General features: G+C 42.9%; 1 protein-coding gene across 1 annotated transcript in view; it reads right to left on the reverse strand.

Moving 5' to 3' along the window:
• Positions 1-16,928, reverse strand: part of pign (phosphatidylinositol glycan anchor biosynthesis, class N) — a 153,176-nt gene that overhangs the window by 121,201 nt on the left and 15,047 nt on the right. The window contains exons 2-3 of the mRNA XM_055649699.1: positions 9,433-9,692; positions 285-406 (exon numbers count right to left, since the gene is read on the reverse strand). Of these exons, the coding sequence (XP_055505674.1) occupies positions 285-406; positions 9,433-9,653 (343 nt within the window). The 5' untranslated portion in view covers positions 9,654-9,692. The remainder of the gene's footprint in view (positions 1-284; positions 407-9,432; positions 9,693-16,928) is intronic.

The following is a 16,928-nucleotide window of genomic DNA, read 5'->3' on the forward strand; positions in this document are numbered from 1 at the left end:
ACAAAATCTGTAATTCCGAGACAAAACTTGGCATTAACATCAATCTGCCCAATGCGACGCTAAGTAAACTATAATTTACCATCTAACTAAAATGAAAATCACAAATATTTCCCTGATTTTAAACAAAATACAGATGATAATCAATTCCATTTTTATGTACAATTTTTAGCATTAATTCATTTTCCTTCTCAAAACACACCCATTGGAAAGATGTTCAAGTAGAATATTTTGTGTCTGGCAGTAAAGCGAATGATTATTTCCAACAGATATTAAGTACTGCATACCTTTAGCAACAGCACTGACATCTTCATAAAACCCTGCAATCAAAGCCACGTGTCCTGGCCTGGATTCAGTGGGAACCCGGGTATGAGACACTCCCCAACTTCCACTGTGCTCGATCACATTCCTGAATGCAGAAAAAAAACTTTAAGATGTACATGGGAGGGTAGTAGTTTGATAACTTAGCTAGTTTTTAATGTTATACAATGTAATCGATCTTGCCAATGACAATTAAAAGTAGAATCTTTCAGAATAGTCTTTCTCAATAGTCTATTGTCATAACTACAATAGACTATTATTATTATTGTTGCACTGTTCTGTTTGTTTTTTGAGTATGTGTGTATGTGTATATATATATCAGGCACGTGCCTACCCTGCTAAAATTATAAAATGGTAATAACTAAATCTAAATAGTAAAGGCATGGGAGAATTATGCCTATCTAAGAGATCGATCTCTGAGGAAGGCATAATTCTCCGTGCCTTTCAACCGCAGCGCTTGTAACCCTTGAAGGTCTGTGCAGCCCACGTGCAGTCAGCGCTGCTGGAAGCCGTCAATTTCAAGCGGGGCTGAAGGCAGCAGAAATTCTGCCTTTTCAGCATTGCACAGGCGCAGCAGCCTAGTGCGCATGTGCAGCGCTAGTTTCTTGGCGGGGTTTTCAAATATGGATTGGCATTATTTTAAGTGTATCTTAGGAAACAGAGAGAGAAGAACGGAGCTCGTGTACCAATGATGTGGTAAGTACATTTCTTGGTGATGTTTTTAAATACTGTATTTCCCGGGGTGTGGGGGAGAACTCATTTCACAGCGTTTGGGGAGTCTGGCCTGGGGGAAAGTTGCGGGGAGGGCAGGAGTGTTGTGAAGGAGGGGATCGGGATAATGCCACTTGCAACGCTCCTTGCACAGAGCCACCGCATTGAGGCGGAGGGGAAGAAGCAGCTCGGGTGGGTGTGAGCGGCCGCCGGGTCGGACAGCAGAACCGGCCGCCACCTCAGCGCCTTCTGCTGGCCCCCGCTCACCTCTGACAGCTCTCCATCTAAAAACCTCGCACCTGTCGCTCGCTGGCCTCACTAATGTCCCGCAAATCCTTAAATTCCAACAGCGTGATTGAGGTTACTCGGCTGTGGGAATTTAAGGATTTGCTGGAAGCGGCTGATATGAGCGAGCGGCAGGGTTCAGACGGAGAGCACTGCCAGAGGTGAGCGGGCTGACAGAAGGCACAGAGGTGGCGGCCAGTCTGCTGTCGGGTCCTGGCGGCCGCTCGCAGCTCCCCGAGCTGCTTCTATCCCCGACTACAGTGGGGGTGGCTTCGCGCCCCGGAGAGCTGCGGCAACGGTGAGTGAGTTACTGACATTATCCCAGACCCCCTCCTTCTCAACACTCCTGCCCTCCCCGCAAGTTTACCCCTGGCACAGACTCTCAAGTCAAGTCAAGTTTATTCGTCACATACACATACGAGATGTGCAGTGAAATGAAAAATGGCAATGCTTGCGGACATTGTGCAAAAAACAAACAAACAAACAATAAACAGAATAGAACAGAATCACATATCCTTTTACATATTAAATATTGTGGGCGGAAGGAAAAAGGGAAAAAAAACAGCAATTTAAAAAAAAAACAGTAGAATGGTACAGTAAAGTTAGTACCTGGTGAGATATTTACCTAATGGTCTGGAAGAGGCACCTCTCCGTTTTCACAGCATGGCACCGAACGCTGCGTAGAAAGTCCGTTGCAGGGGTGGAAGGATCCTCGCTCTGGAGACACTCCTGAATTTCAGAGGGGCTCAATTCCCATAGTGCTGAGATGGTACATTGCAGAGCCTTCGTCCTGGGCCAGAGTAATTCACAAACCAGATTGTGATATTTCCGGTCAAGAGGCATTCCACCGCCGCTGCGTAGAAGCACTGGAGGATCCTCGGAGACACTCTGAATTTCCTCAATTGCCTGAGATGGTACAGGCGCTGCCTTGCCTTACTCACGAGTGCTGCAGCGTGTGATGTCCATGTCATATCCTCAGAGATGTGGACTCCCAGGTATTTAAAGCAGCTCACCCTATCCACAGTATCCCCATTTATCCTCAATAGTGTGTATGTCCTCGGATGATGTGCCCTCCTAAAGTCCACGATCAACTTCTTAGTTTTTTTGATGTTCAAGAGGAGGCTGTTGTCCTGACACCAGAGTGCCAGATCAGCCACCTCCTCCCGGTAGGCCTTCTCATCGTTGTCTGAGATCAGGCCCACCACCACAGTGTCATGAGCAAACTTGATTATCGAGTTGGAGCTGAACCTAGCCACACAGTCATGTGTGTACAGGGAGTGCAATAGGGGGCTGAGGACGCAACCCTGGGGGGATCCTATGCTCAGGGCGAGGGACTTCGATGTATTCCCTCCCATCTTGACTACCTGGGGCCTAGCGGTGAGAAAGTCTAGGGCCCAGGCACACAGGGAGGGTGTTGAGCCCTAATTCCAGGAGCTTCTCGGACAGTCTGGTGGGGACTATCGTGTTGAAGGCTGAACTGAAGTCTATGAACAGCATCCTCACGTAGCCCCCCTTCTGGCTGTCAAGATGAGAGAGAGCGGTGTGCAAAACCTGGGAGACCGCATCATCCGTGGATCTGTTCGGACGGTATGCGAATTGTAACGGGTCCATGTTGCGAGGAAGGAAGGCGCAGATGTGTTTCTTCACCAGCCTCTCAAAGCATTTCATGACTACCGAGGTGAGGGCCACCAGATAGTAGTCATTCAGACAGGCTGGGGAGGCATTTTTACATACCGGTACAATGATGGATTTTTTTAAGCAGGCAGGGGCCACGAACTTGTCCAGGGAGAGGTTGAATATTGTAGTGAGCACCGGATCTAGCTGCGTAGCACAGGATTTAAGTACTCGCCCCGAGATGCCATCGGGGCCTGCAGCTTTCCTCGTGTTCACCCGTGTCAGAGCACTCCTCACAGCGTGCTCGGACCGCGAGAATGTGTGCACATTTGTCCCTTCAGCTTCGTTAGCCAGCCCGCTGGCGGTATTGTCAATAGTCGGCAGACCTGGGGTGGTGTTGCCCGTCTCGAAACGAGCGTAAAAGGAGTTCAGGTCATCAGCTAAGGAGGTGCCAGCACTTGCGGATGAGGGTGGGGTGCTCCGGTAGTTGGTTACAATCCGAAGCCCCTGCCACAGGCGTCTGGTGTCCTGATGCTCCATCTGTGACTCCATCTTGTCCCTGTACCTCATTTTTTGCGTCCTACACCGCCCTTCGCAGTCGGTAGGACTCTATCTTGTAGACGTCCATGGTTCCGGATGCCAGGCCCGAGTTGTAGGCAGCGGTGCGAGTATTCAAGGCCACACGAACGGACCTGTCTACCCAGGGTTTTTGATTCGGGAAGGTGCTTACCCTTACCATGGGGACGATGTTGTCGGATATTGTTGCGATGAAGTCCATGACTGCTTCCGCAAACTCACTGACGTCACTGGAACTTGCTTGGAACACATTCCAGTCGACATCACTCAGTGCATCTTGCAGCATGGCCTCTGACTGGTCGGACCACCGTTTTACGTCCCTCGTCACTGCTGCTTCCCGAACTATCGTTTGTTTATACTCCGGCAGCAGGAAAATGGCAGCATGGTCAGATTTTCCATGGGGAGGGAGTGAAACGGCCTTGTAGCCTTTCCTGAACGGCGTATAGCAGTGGTCCAATGTTCTTTCCCCCCTGGTGGCACACGTGATGTGTTGGTAGAAGTTTGGCATGACCTTCTTGAGATTTGATTTATTAAAATCTCCAGCCACCACCATAGCCGCATCCTGGTGTTCTTGTTTTGATGTCGACATAGCACATCGTGTAGGGCCGATAGTGCCATGTCGGTGTCCACATGCGGTGGAATGTAGACAGCTGTGATGATCACTGAGCCGAACTTCCGGGGAAGGTAGAATGGGCGGCATGAGATCGTCAGGTGCTCCAGGTCCGGCGAGCAGGAACAGGAAAGCATCTTGATATTTCCAGGGTTGCACCAGTTGTTACTGGTCATGAAGCAGACTCCTCCACCCTTGGATTTCCCAGATGCTTTTGTTCCGTCAGTACGATGGACAGTGAAGGACTCGGTTGGGCAGATTACCTGATCCGGAATCAGTGATCAGTGAGGTCTGAGTCTGACCCTCGCCCTGAGGTCATCCAGCTTGTTTTCCAGGGACTGGACGTTCGCCAGAAGAATGCTGGGCAGAGGTGGACGAAAGGCTAGGGCTTTCAGCCTATTCTGAATCCCCCCCCCCCCCCCCCCCCCCCCCCCCCCCCTGCTTACCCCGATGTTTTCTCCGGGTTTTCCTTGTAGCCGCGCTCCCATTGTTGCTGCACCAGCCTCTGTTGATCTCTGCTGGCCACACTGGATCGGTAAGTACAGCGTTTAAAAAGTCTCTGTTTGCGCTAGAATTTAGATTTAAGAGGGTTTCCCTGCCATACTTTGTTCGTACTAGGGAGTTTGAACTTAGAAATAAGTTAAAAAGGAACATGAAAGTTAAAAATACACAGTTTTCGCGGAGCTCCCACAACGGCGACTGGACAGGGCCGCACGATTTAAAAAATAAAATTCCCACGCGCTGTGAAAGGAACACTCCCCCCAATTGGTCCCTTGAACAAGTGTTGTCATTCAATATGATGACAACTGATTCACCTTTTCCCTGTACTGTTTTTCCCACCATCTCTCCACCTGCCATCACCCTTCACCCCCCATCCATTCAGTAATTCAGAATAAAGGAGGCTAGGAAGCCGTGGGCAAATTGAATTGTTACTGTTTTAATTTTTATTTTTTAATGGAGTGAACAATCTGCGCATGCGCGGTTTAATTTTTTTTTTTTAAGCCGACTGACTGACCCTTTCAGTAATTGCTCACGGCACATGCCTGATATATATATATATATATGTATGTATGTATGTATGTTCTATATATATATGTATCTATATATATATCTATATATATATATGTATGTTGTGAGTATGTGTATATATACACACTGACCTTTTCTTTTTTCTCTCTCGGTTGTCATATCATACTATGTTTGCATATTCTGTTGTGCTGCAGCAAGTAAGAATTTCTTTGTTCTATCTGGGACATATGACAATAAAACATTCTTGTCTTGTCTCTTAAATGTAATTATTCCTGAAATCAAGTGAGTACATTGTTGATTGCATACTAATCTATTATTGTATTATCTTATTTTCTTATGATAAAGAAAGGAGCAGTTCAGCCCATGAAATCTATATTGGCTCTCAAAGGAATCTCAATCAGATTTTTCCACTTAATTCCCTGTAATCTATTTTCTCTCAACTCATTAGATTATTTTTGCTCATTTTCTCAACTCAGCCATTTGTAGTACATTGTTCCGTTTTAATAAAACTATAAAGTTATAAATAACTTTACCTGCATCAGCACTGAATTTATTGATAAATAATGCTGCTTACTTATATTATAAAGATTGGATTCGTTATCTCTACCCCGATTCTCCCACTCCCCAGTCTACACTTGGAGTAATTTACAACCAAGCAGAGAAAGTTTGGCATGCAAGGCGAGGGGGAACAAACACTTGGAGGGGGGTGGTAGGGCACTGGATGTCAGGATTGAACATGTGGTGCTGAGGGTGTGAAGCAGCACCACTACCTGCTGCACAAATATGCCTTCAGTGCTAGAGGTTCCCCTCCCCCTCCTCTTCCCCTAATTGTCAAGGCTCCCACTCCTCAGAACTAGAGCAGAAACAATCATTCATGATTGGATTAAGAACAAATTAATATAAATTATTTATAACAATGCTCTGGGAATTAACAGGCTTTGAACAGTTTATGCAGACTTACTTTTTTTTGGATTAAAAAGCAAACACTTGAATTTAGGGAGAGAATAGAATAGAATAGAATAGTTTCTTTATTGTCATTGTAACATGAGCCATGTACAACGAAATTTAAAAATGTCAGCCAGTCAGTGCACCATTCAAACATTTCTAAAAGCTAATGATACATACAAGGTAAAATATTAAAAGATAAACAACTAAATAAATATCATGAAAATAGCACGCATAAACACCCAACCCTCCATCCCTCTGTCGATTTCACAGTGTACCACAGTCCCTTAGTTTGTCTCGCCCCTGCGTTCCTTGGCGGCTACATTTAGTGCTTTTATAGCAGTGGGGTAAAAACTGTTTTTTAGTCTGTTCGTCCTTGTCCTTGTAGATCTGTACCGTCTGCCTGACAGCAACAGTTCAAACAGTGAGTGTCCTGGGTGGGAATTGTCCTTTATGATGCTCTGGGATTTTTTGATGCAGCGGGAACTGTGTAAGTCCTCCAAGGTAAGGAGAGGGCAGCCGACACTCCTCTGGGCGTTGTCAATGGCCGTTGTCAATGGCCAATTGTTTCATGCATGTTTTGGATAGTTGATTCCCACTGCAGACTGAGCAGATAATCAAGGCTGTCATTTTATATAAATGAAATGAAATAGCATAATATTCTCAGTGGTATAGCTTTACAGATAAGATACTAAACAAGTCCAGCTTGCTGTGCTGAGTTGAAGAGAAGTAGGGCAGTTGCCTGACCAATTCAACCAACAGTCATCACCTGTCATTTTTCTTACCTGTTATTTGTTGAGTCTTATATAGTAAGTGCTTAAGCAGAGAGAGTTACAAATTGAATTGAATTGAATCCTTTATTTGTCATTCAGACCTTTCGGTCTGAACGAAATGTTGTTGCCTGCAGCCATACATGTAATACTAAACAACACACAATAAACACAAATTAACATCCACCACAGTGAGTTCACCAAGCACCTCCTCGCTGTGATGGAGACAAAAAGTTTTAGGGTTACTGTCTCTTCCCTCCTCTTCTCCCTCTGCGCTGAGGCGATACCTCACCGGGCGATGATAAGTCAGTCCCGCGGTTCAAGCTCCGCGGCCCGGGAGTGGTCGAAGCTGCCGCCCTCCCGTCCAGCGGACGCAGCTGTTGCCACGGGAGCTCCGGAAAACAAGCTTCAACTTGTGACCTGCGAGCTCCCGGCGATGTCATCCACTGGCCCGCGGCCGAGCCCCGGATTCAGGTCGCCGCCGCCAGAACACCGCCTCAGCCACCGGAACACCGTCTCCGCCCCGCACCGGGCCGCCCACACGGGAGCGTCTCCGCCCCGCACCAGGCCGCCCACACGGGAGCGCCTTCCAGCCGGGATCCGCGCCGCCCACACAGGAGTGTCTCAGCCCCGCACCGTCCACCCTCACCGGATCGCCGTGTCGTGCCGCTGCCCAAACGCCGCCGCAGCTCGAAGACGGCCAGTCTCGCGTTGGTAAGTCCTGGCTGGCTTTACCTCCGGATCCTCGAGGTCGGTTGCAGGTTGGAGGCCGTCAGCTCTGCCATTAGGCCTCAGCTCAGACGGGGGAAGAGAAGGGGGATAGGACAAGAAAGTCGCATTCCCCCGACAGAAAGCAGCCCTGTTTCAGCCCCCCCCCACACATAACACAACCTAATAACCAAAAGTATAACTGTACAAGACAAAAAAAAACAACACAAAAAAAGTAAAAACAGACAGACTGCAGGCGAGCCGCAGCCGTTTCACAGCGCCGCCACTTCCGGAGCCATAACAAAGTCTCATGGCTCGCATTAACTCTTTTTATTTTCAGACAAAAATAAATGATCATCTTCGTTTTGTAAAAGAAACAAATGTGTCAATCTCCGGTTTGTATGAACTCACTACAATATTCCATCCTAAACTACCTGCCTCTTTATTTAATTTCACGGATGGGCAAGTTGGTGTTTGGTGTTCAGCATCAATTGGAGTTCATAACATAGTCTCGACAGTGAGGAGCTCTGTGAGCTACAGTTTTGGGCTGCCAGGTGTCTCGACTTGTCTTAGACAATAGACAATCGGTGCAGGAGTAGGCCATTCTGCCCTTCGAGCCAGCACCGCCATTCAATGTGATCATGGCTGATCATCCCCAACCAGCACCCCGTTCCTGCCTTCTCCCCATTTCCCCTGACTCCGCTATCTTTAAGATCCCTATCTGGCTCTCTCTTGAAATTATCCAGAGAACCTGCCTCCACCACCCTCTGAGGCAGAAAATTCCACGCACAACTCTCTGAGAAAAAGTGTTTCCTTGTCTCCGTAAATGGCTTACCCCTTATTCTCAAACTGTGGCCTTAATATGTTGTAGTTTTTATAATGCTATTGCTTATATGATTTATGTTATTAATATTGAGCTTGATGCCCAATCATTAAACATTTGTTCATATATATATATAAATATATAAGGATATTTTTAACTTCATTTAAAAAAATCATCAATTATCTCCCCTTTTAACAAGGTATGGATTCCATGTACAAATATCTGAACCTTATCCAATTAAGTTTTTATAATTTCTTGTTCAAACCTTGCTAAAAATCATTTTATCGTTTGCAAAATAAAACATCCAAGATGACATAAACGACCTCCACCAGAGCACCGGGGATAGGGACAGAATAACTGAAAAGCAATTTATGGTCTATATTGAGGCAATGATCCTCACAGCTAACTGGAATTTTAAAAATAGCATACAAACATCGGGAAATATCTTGTGCAGATTTTGCCTTTAAAAAATGTCACTTCATAGGGATTCCTCATGTCAAGCAATTATAATGTCATCAACTCAGTGAGCAGCCCATCCCATTGAAGAAGTCACGTCTACAGCTGATCAGGAAGGCAAAAGCGTGCCTCTTAACACTTTATAATGGATGGATAGGAACAAACACACATGGACACAGAAATAAGAATAAATAGAAGCTGAAATATCATAATAAGTAGGTAATTATTTTGAAAATATATATATATCTGAAAGTCTAATCAGCCTACATGTATACAATATACAATTGGGAAGAAAACATTTGATGTTGACTATTTCAGATTTATTTTTCCACATTTAAAATGATTTATTTTTCCACATTTAAAATGCATACAGTCTAACTAGGTTCATCGATTGTTTAAACACGGCATATGAGCTTTCCCCCATGCAACTTTATCTAAACCCTTTTACTTTCTCCTTTATCTATTTATCTAACATTCTAAAATAGTTTTTGTCTCCAAAATAAGAGGAGACCATGTTCACTACACTCTATCAAACTCTTTTAAGAATCTGAAAGATACGCATTTTCTGTAACCATCACTACTCATACCGGAGAAATGGCGAACGTGTTTGTCCCTCCGTATCCAGTTCAAAAAACGTGTCAGCACGTAATCCATCAGCAACAAAGAGAACGAGACGTTTCGCTGGTGGTTCACGAGGGACACGGTGAGGAGTTGTTCCGTGGACCAGGGGAGAAGTAAAGTAGATGTCAAAAATTGCGGCAAAGAAGACAAGATGTACAAGAAAGCCAATCAGGAAAAATGCCAGCATCTTTTCGGATGTAAACCAAGCACTTCATTCACAGCGAAACTGAAAAGCAAAAGGAAGTATGTTCACAAGAAAGTTTGAACACAATACTCTATTGTTTTTTTTTTAATTTTATAAAACATGCTTAAGCTTTCATCCTATTCAAAACGAAATATCACTTCTCTCTAAATTTAAAGACAAAACTAAATTAAACAATGTAAAATGTAAAAACTGATATTCATTTCATCCTCTAATAGACAATCCCAATTGTAGTTATACTCAAATCAATATATGAATATTCTATTAGTTGTATGTAATTCAATAATAACCACATAACATTACGGGATAGAAGAGACATCAAGTTGGACGATCAAAACAGTGATAGCCGGTTGAATTGCACTATCCAGCGCTTAATACATAGCCTAGTAGGTCTCAGACTATGTTGCAAGTCAGTCAGCACCTCCATTCGAGCCAGCTACCCTTGAGTCAGCACCTCCATTCATTGTGATCATGGCTGATTGTCCCCAATCAATAACCCGTGCCTGCCTTCTCCCCACATCCCTTGATTCCACTAGCCCCTAGAGCTCTATCTAACTCTCTCTTAAATCCATCCAGTGATTTGGCCTCCACTGCCCTCTGCAGCAGGGAATTCCACAAATTCACAACTCTCTGGGTGAAAACGTTTTTTCTCACCTCAGTTTTAAATGGCCTCCCCTTTATTCTAAGACTGTGGCACCTGGTTCTGGACTTGCCCAACATTAGGGACATTTTTGCTGCATCTAGCTTGTCCAGTCTTTTTATAATTTTATATGTTTCTATAAGATTCCCCCTCATCCTTCTAAACTCCAGTGAATACAAGCCTAGTCTTTTCAATCTTTCCTCAAATGACAGTCCCACCATCCCAGATATCAATCTCGTGAACCTACGCTGCACTGCATCAATCACAAGGATGTCCTTCCTCAAATTAGGAGACCAAAACTGTACACAATACTCCAGATGTGGTCTTACTTGAGCCCTATACAACTGCAGAAGAACCGCTTTACTCATATACCGAAATCCTCTTGTTATGAAGGCCAACATTCCATTAGCTTTCTTCACTGCCTACTGTACCTGCACACCAACTTGCGGCACTCCACTCGCCACTGCCTGCCATTCTGAAAAGGACCCGTTCACTCCTACTCTTTGCTTCCTGTCTGCCAACTAATTTTCTATCCATGTCAACACCCTACCCCCAATACCATCTGCTCTAATTTTAGTCACCAGTCTCCCGTGCTGGGCCTTATCAAACGCTTTCTGAAAGCCTAGATACACTACATCCACTGGCTCCCCTTCATCCATTTTACTTGTCACATCCTCAAAAAATTCCAGAAGATTAGTCAAGCATGATTTCCCTTTCATAAACCCATTTTGACTTGGACTAATCCTTTTACTGCTATCCAAATGCCCCATTATTACCTCTTTAATAATTGACTCCAGCATCTTTCCCACCACCGAAGTCAGGCTAACTGGTCTGTAATTCCCCCTTTTCTCTATCACTCCTTTCTTGAAAAGTGGGATAACAGAGATAACAAAAGAGCCACCTCCCTGAGGACCCTGGGATGCAGACCATCCAGCCCAGTGGATTTATCATCCTTGAATCCCATTAGCCTACCCAATACTATTTCTTGCCTAATGAAAATTTATTTCAGTTCCTCTACTCCCTTAGATCCTCTGTCCTCCAGTACATCTGGGGGATTGTTTGTGTCTTCCTTAGTGAAGACAGATCCAAAGTACCTGTTCAACTCTTCTGCCATTTCCTTGTTACCCGTAATATTTTCACCCATGTCTGCCTTCAAGGGACCCACATTTGACTTTGCTACTCTTTTTCCCTTAACATACAGTGGCTTGCAAAAGTATTCATACCCCTTGAACTTTTCCACATTTTGTCACGTTACAACCACAAACGTAAATGTATTTTATTGGGATTGTATGTGATAGACCAACACAAAGTGGCGCATAATTGTGAATTAGAAGGAAAATGATACATGGTTTTCAAATTTTTTTACAAATAAAAAACTGAAAAATGTGGCGTGCAAAAGTATTCAGCCCCCTTTACTCTGATACCCCTAAATAAAATCCAGTGCAACCAATTGCCTTCAGAAGTCACCTAATTAGTAAATAGAGTCCACGTGTGTAATCTAATCTCAGTATAAATACAGCTATTCTGTGAAAGCCTCAGAGGGGGCAGATTGCAGGGATTCGGGTTTCGGCCCGGCCGAGAGCGGCTGGGCGAGGGGAGCTCCCGTGTGGAAGGGAGAGGGGGACTAGGAGTTGGTGGTTGGCATAAACTGGTTTGTGACTGGATCAAATGGCAACTCAGGTAGGATTAGAGGATGACGAAGACCAAGATGATGGGGCTTTTGGTGACTGGACGTCAGTATCTAGTCAGAGATCAGGGAGGAATCAAGGAGAAGGAGGAGTCAGGCAAAACGAGCTCAGCCAAAGCAGCAAAAGGAGTTTTGAAGGGAACAGTTCAGAGGAGGATAGGAGAATGGTTCGGAAAAAGGTTGAAAGGAAGGAGGTTAAAATAATACTGAAATTTAGAAAGGAAGATGAGCATGTCAATTTAAGTCCGATAGCTTTATCCAGGGAGCTAAAGAAGAAGGTAGGAGAGGTGGAAACAGCTAAGATTTTGAGAGACGGGAACTTGTTAATAATATGTAAAACGGAGGAGCAGAAAAATAAGGCTCTGAAGATTGAAAGTGTTTGCAAGAAGATGGTCAGTGAAAGAAAGACTCTGGGTGAGAGTAGAGTGACAAGGGGAGTAATAACAGGTATTCCTGTAGATGAAGACCTGGAGAAACTCAAAAGGAGTATTTTTGGGGGCCAGGTGAGTGTAGCTAAGAGATTGTTAAGGACAGTGGAGGGTAAGAGGGTAGAGAGCTTGTCTGTGCTTCTGGAGTTTCAGCAGTCTGAACTACCAGAAAAAGTGAGAATCGGATGCATGATCTTTCCAGTGAGGCCTTATATCCCTCCACCGCTCCGATGTTATAAATGCCAAAGGTATGGACATATAGCAGCGGTGTGTAAGGGGAAGCAGAGGTGTCCCAAGTGTGGAGGAGAGCATAGATTTGAAGAGTGCAGAGAAAATATGCAGGATAAATGCTGCAATTGCGGAGGACCGCACAGGGTAACGTATGGGGGATGTGAAGTCAGGAAGAGGGCTGTGGAGATTCAGCAAGTGAAAACAGTAAGTAACATAAGCTACTCAGAGGCAGTGAAGAAGGTGCAAGGACAAAGGGGAAGAGTGGATATAATTGGGAGAGAGAATCATCCGGTTTTGAGATTAGAGGAAAGTCAAGCAGTCAAAACTCACACAGAACTGACAGCTGATAAGCTTATTGTTTTCATTGCATATGTAATCAACTGTACTGATCAGGTTAAACACAAAACAGAAAAAATAAAAATCATTGTTAAGGGAGCAGAGAAGTTTTTGGGTTTAAAAGAAGTATCATGGGAGAGTATCAATAAAAAGCTTGAAGCAGATGGAAGGCAGGAAGGTTCTGGTGATAGGTCAAATTGATTATATTACAATGGGATGCAAGGAGCATAATAGCAAATGGACAAGCGTTTAAAGGATTCATTAAAGAGTTAAAGAAGAAACCAGAAGTCATATGTATTCAAGAAACCTGGCTTAAGCCTTCATTAGACTTTGTCATCAAAGGTTATGATAGTATCCGTAGAGATAGGGGGGAGGGGAGTGGAGGGGGTGTGTAATATTTATAAGGCAAGGAATACATTATAGAATGTTGGTGAAAGGAACAGAATTAGAATATTTAGTGGTTGAAATGTGGACAAGAGAAGGTAAGGTTAAAATTGTTAATTTTTATAATCCGTGTAAAAGGCTTTCAATGGAGTTGATGGACGAACTTGCTGGGTATTTAGGGGGGAAAGTTATATGTTGTGGAGATTTTAATGCTCATAGCACGTTGTGGGATGATTCTAATGATGAAAATGGGATGGTGATTGAGGATTTAATGGAGAATAAAAACCTTGTGTGTCTTAATGATGGAAGTGGGACACGAATCAACATCAGAACAGGGTCAGAATCAGCCATAGACCTCACACTAGTGTCAGACTCATTGGCGGGTGTTTGTTCATGGGAAGTAATTCGAAGAACAACGGTAGGAAGTGACCACTACCCGATAGAAATAGTAGTAGGAGTCAGTTTAGAGGAGTATAATACAGAGAGAATACAGAAGTGGTCTTTTAGTGGTGCTGATTGGGAGAAGTTTAAGATTATTAGTGATCAAGAAATGGAGAAAATTGATATTTATGAAGATGTGGATAATTTAAATATTTCTGTTTGTGAAGCCATTTTAGAGGCAGCAACGAAGTCCATTAAAAAGAAAGGAGATAAGCACAACAAGAAGAGTGTACCATGGTGGACTAAGGAGTGTGACAAAGCAATTAAGTGTCGAAATAAAGCTTTTAACATTTTGAAACTAAATCACAATTTTCAGAATCTTATTGAATACAAAAGGTTGCAAGCAAGTGTAAGAAGTGTAATAAAAAATGCAAAGAGGGAATTTTGGAGGACATTTTGTAACTCGGTGGGAAGGGAGACAAAAGTAGGTCAAGTTTGGGGAATGATAAGGAGAATGAAAGGAATTAAAAGAGAATACAAATATCCAATCCTAACTGACGGTGAAATTACAGCAGTGAAAGATGGAAAGCAGAGATGTTGGCAAAATCTTTTGCTAAAATTCACAGTTCAGACAATGTTAGTGAAGAAGGAAGAAAAGGAAAAGAAAATACTATAGCAGAGAATATACAGTTAATACGATATGAGGAAGACACTAACGATGTTTTTAACAAACCATTCACAAAGACAGAATTCAACCGAGCTCTTAGAAAAACCAAGATGTCAGCACCAGGTAAAGATCAGATTTGTTACACCATGTTAAACCATCTCAGTGAAACATCCAAGGATTTTTTGTTAGAATTTTATAATAAAGTGTGGGAGGGTGGGAAATTACCGCAAAGCTGGAAGGAGGCAGTAGTAATCCCAATAGGAAAACCAGGTAAAGATCTGACAAACCCAGGGAATTATAGGCCTATTGCGTTAACATCCAACATATGTAAAGTAATGGAAAAAATGGTAAATGAAAGGTTGACATATTATGTAGAAAATAAAGGATATTTATCCAATTACCAGAGTGGTTTTAGGATGGGGAGAAACACCATGGATCCAGCTATATGTTTAGAACATAAAATTAGGAAAGCACAAATTAACAGAGAAAGTGTAGTAGCTGTATTTTTTGATATTGAGAAAGCATATGATATGATGTGGGGAGAAGGGTTATTAGTGAAACTAGGTAAATTGGGGATTTTTAATATTTATATTTAAATGGATTAAGGATTTTTTATTTGGGAGGTCAATACAAGTACAAGTTGGAAATCAATACTCAGGAACATTAGATATTGAAAATGGAACACCTCAAGGGAGCATAATAAGTCCTTTACTATTTTTAGTAATGATAAATGATGTATATGAAGAAATTGTAAATGAAATGGGAGTTTCACTGTTTGCGGATGATGGGGCAATCTGGAAAAGGGGGAGAAATGTGAAGTTTATTGTGCAGAAACTACAGAGGGCTATAATAAAGGTACAAGAGTGGTCATATAAATGGGGATTCAAATTTTCTGTGGAAAAGACAAAGATAATGTTTTTTACTAGGAAGAAATTGATAGTGAGGTAAAACTAAAATTATATAACCAGGAATTGGAGAGAGTAAAATACTATAAATTTTTAAGTTTATGGTTTGATGAGAGGATTACATGGATGGTTCATATTCAGAAAGTAGTGGACAAATGTAAGAAGATACTTAATGTAATGAGATGTTTAATTCCATGTGATTGGGGGGCAGATAGAACAGCTTTGAAGGCTATATACACTGGGTTAATTAGATCTGTGTTAGATTATGGTTGTGTGGTGTATGGGTCAGCATCAAGTACTTCTCTTAAGAAAATAGACAACATTCAATATCGGGCATTGAGAATATGTACAGGTGCAATAAAAACAACTCCAACAGCAGCATTACAGGTTGAAATGGGGGAGATGCCTCTAAAGATGAGAAGGATACAGCTTTCATTGAATTACTGGATTAACCTACAGGGCCACAGTCAAGAACACCCAGCACAAGTTACTGTCAAACCATGCTGGGAAAAGGAGAGAAGGGAAACAAAAAGTTTTGGATGGACAGTGACCCAGAGAGCAATACAAATCAGCATAGCCCAATTAAATGTGGTTCCAACGGTTCCATTACCTTCAATTCCACCTTGGATACGTCCAGATGCAACAGTAGACTTTACAATATTAGAACAGAAAAACAAGGATAAACAGCATATGTATAATTCAGTCATCATTCAGGAATACATTGACAGATACTACAGTTTTGTCCAAATTTATACAGATGCATCAAAAGATTCAGTAGATAAAGTAGGAGTAGCATTTATTGTACCAGAATTTCACATCAAAGTAGGGAAGAGGATCAATAATGAGGTATCAGTATACACAGGTGAAATGATTGCAATATTGTTAGCGGTACAGTGGGTCGAGGATACTAGGCCTTTAAGGACAGTTATTTGTTCAGATTCAAGTTTAGCAATAAAGAGTTTACAGCACAGCCATTCAGACAGTAGACCAGACATTTTGATAGAAATACAACAAACACTATTCAGAATTCAAATGATGGGGCTTACAGTCATATTTTTATGGGTACCAGCACACATTGGCATTAGAGGAAACAAAATGGCAGATAAGGTAGCAAAAGAGGTAACAAAAAGAAGTAAGATTGATTTAAGTATTAACATAGGTAAAACTGAAATCAAAGACATTATTAAGCAAAGACTGAAGGAAAGATGGCAAAAGCAATGGGAGGAAGAGCGGAAAGGACGGTGGTTCTACAGAGTCCAGAGGAAAGTGGGAGAGATGAGATGTGCAGGAAAGAACAGAGAAGAGGAGACAGTGATTTCAAGAATTAGATTTGGACACACTGGTCTGAACAGTACACTTTTTGTAATGGGCAAGCATAATACAGGCAGATGTGAATACTGTGGGCAAGAGGAAACGATAGAGCATGTCATTGTACATTGTGAGAAGTATGAGGAGGAGAGCGAACGGATGAGTGAGCAGTTCAGAAAAGAAGGAATCCAATTTGATTTGGTAGATATTTTGCAAGGGAGTTCAAATAAGTGCTATCAAATCCTGTTGCTTTTTCTTAGGGTAACCAATTTGTTCGGAAGGATATAGGATAT

Source organism: Leucoraja erinacea, chromosome 2 (assembly GCF_028641065.1).
Source record: "Leucoraja erinacea ecotype New England chromosome 2, Leri_hhj_1, whole genome shotgun sequence".
Lineage (NCBI taxonomy): Eukaryota > Metazoa > Chordata > Chondrichthyes > Rajiformes > Rajidae > Leucoraja > Leucoraja erinaceus.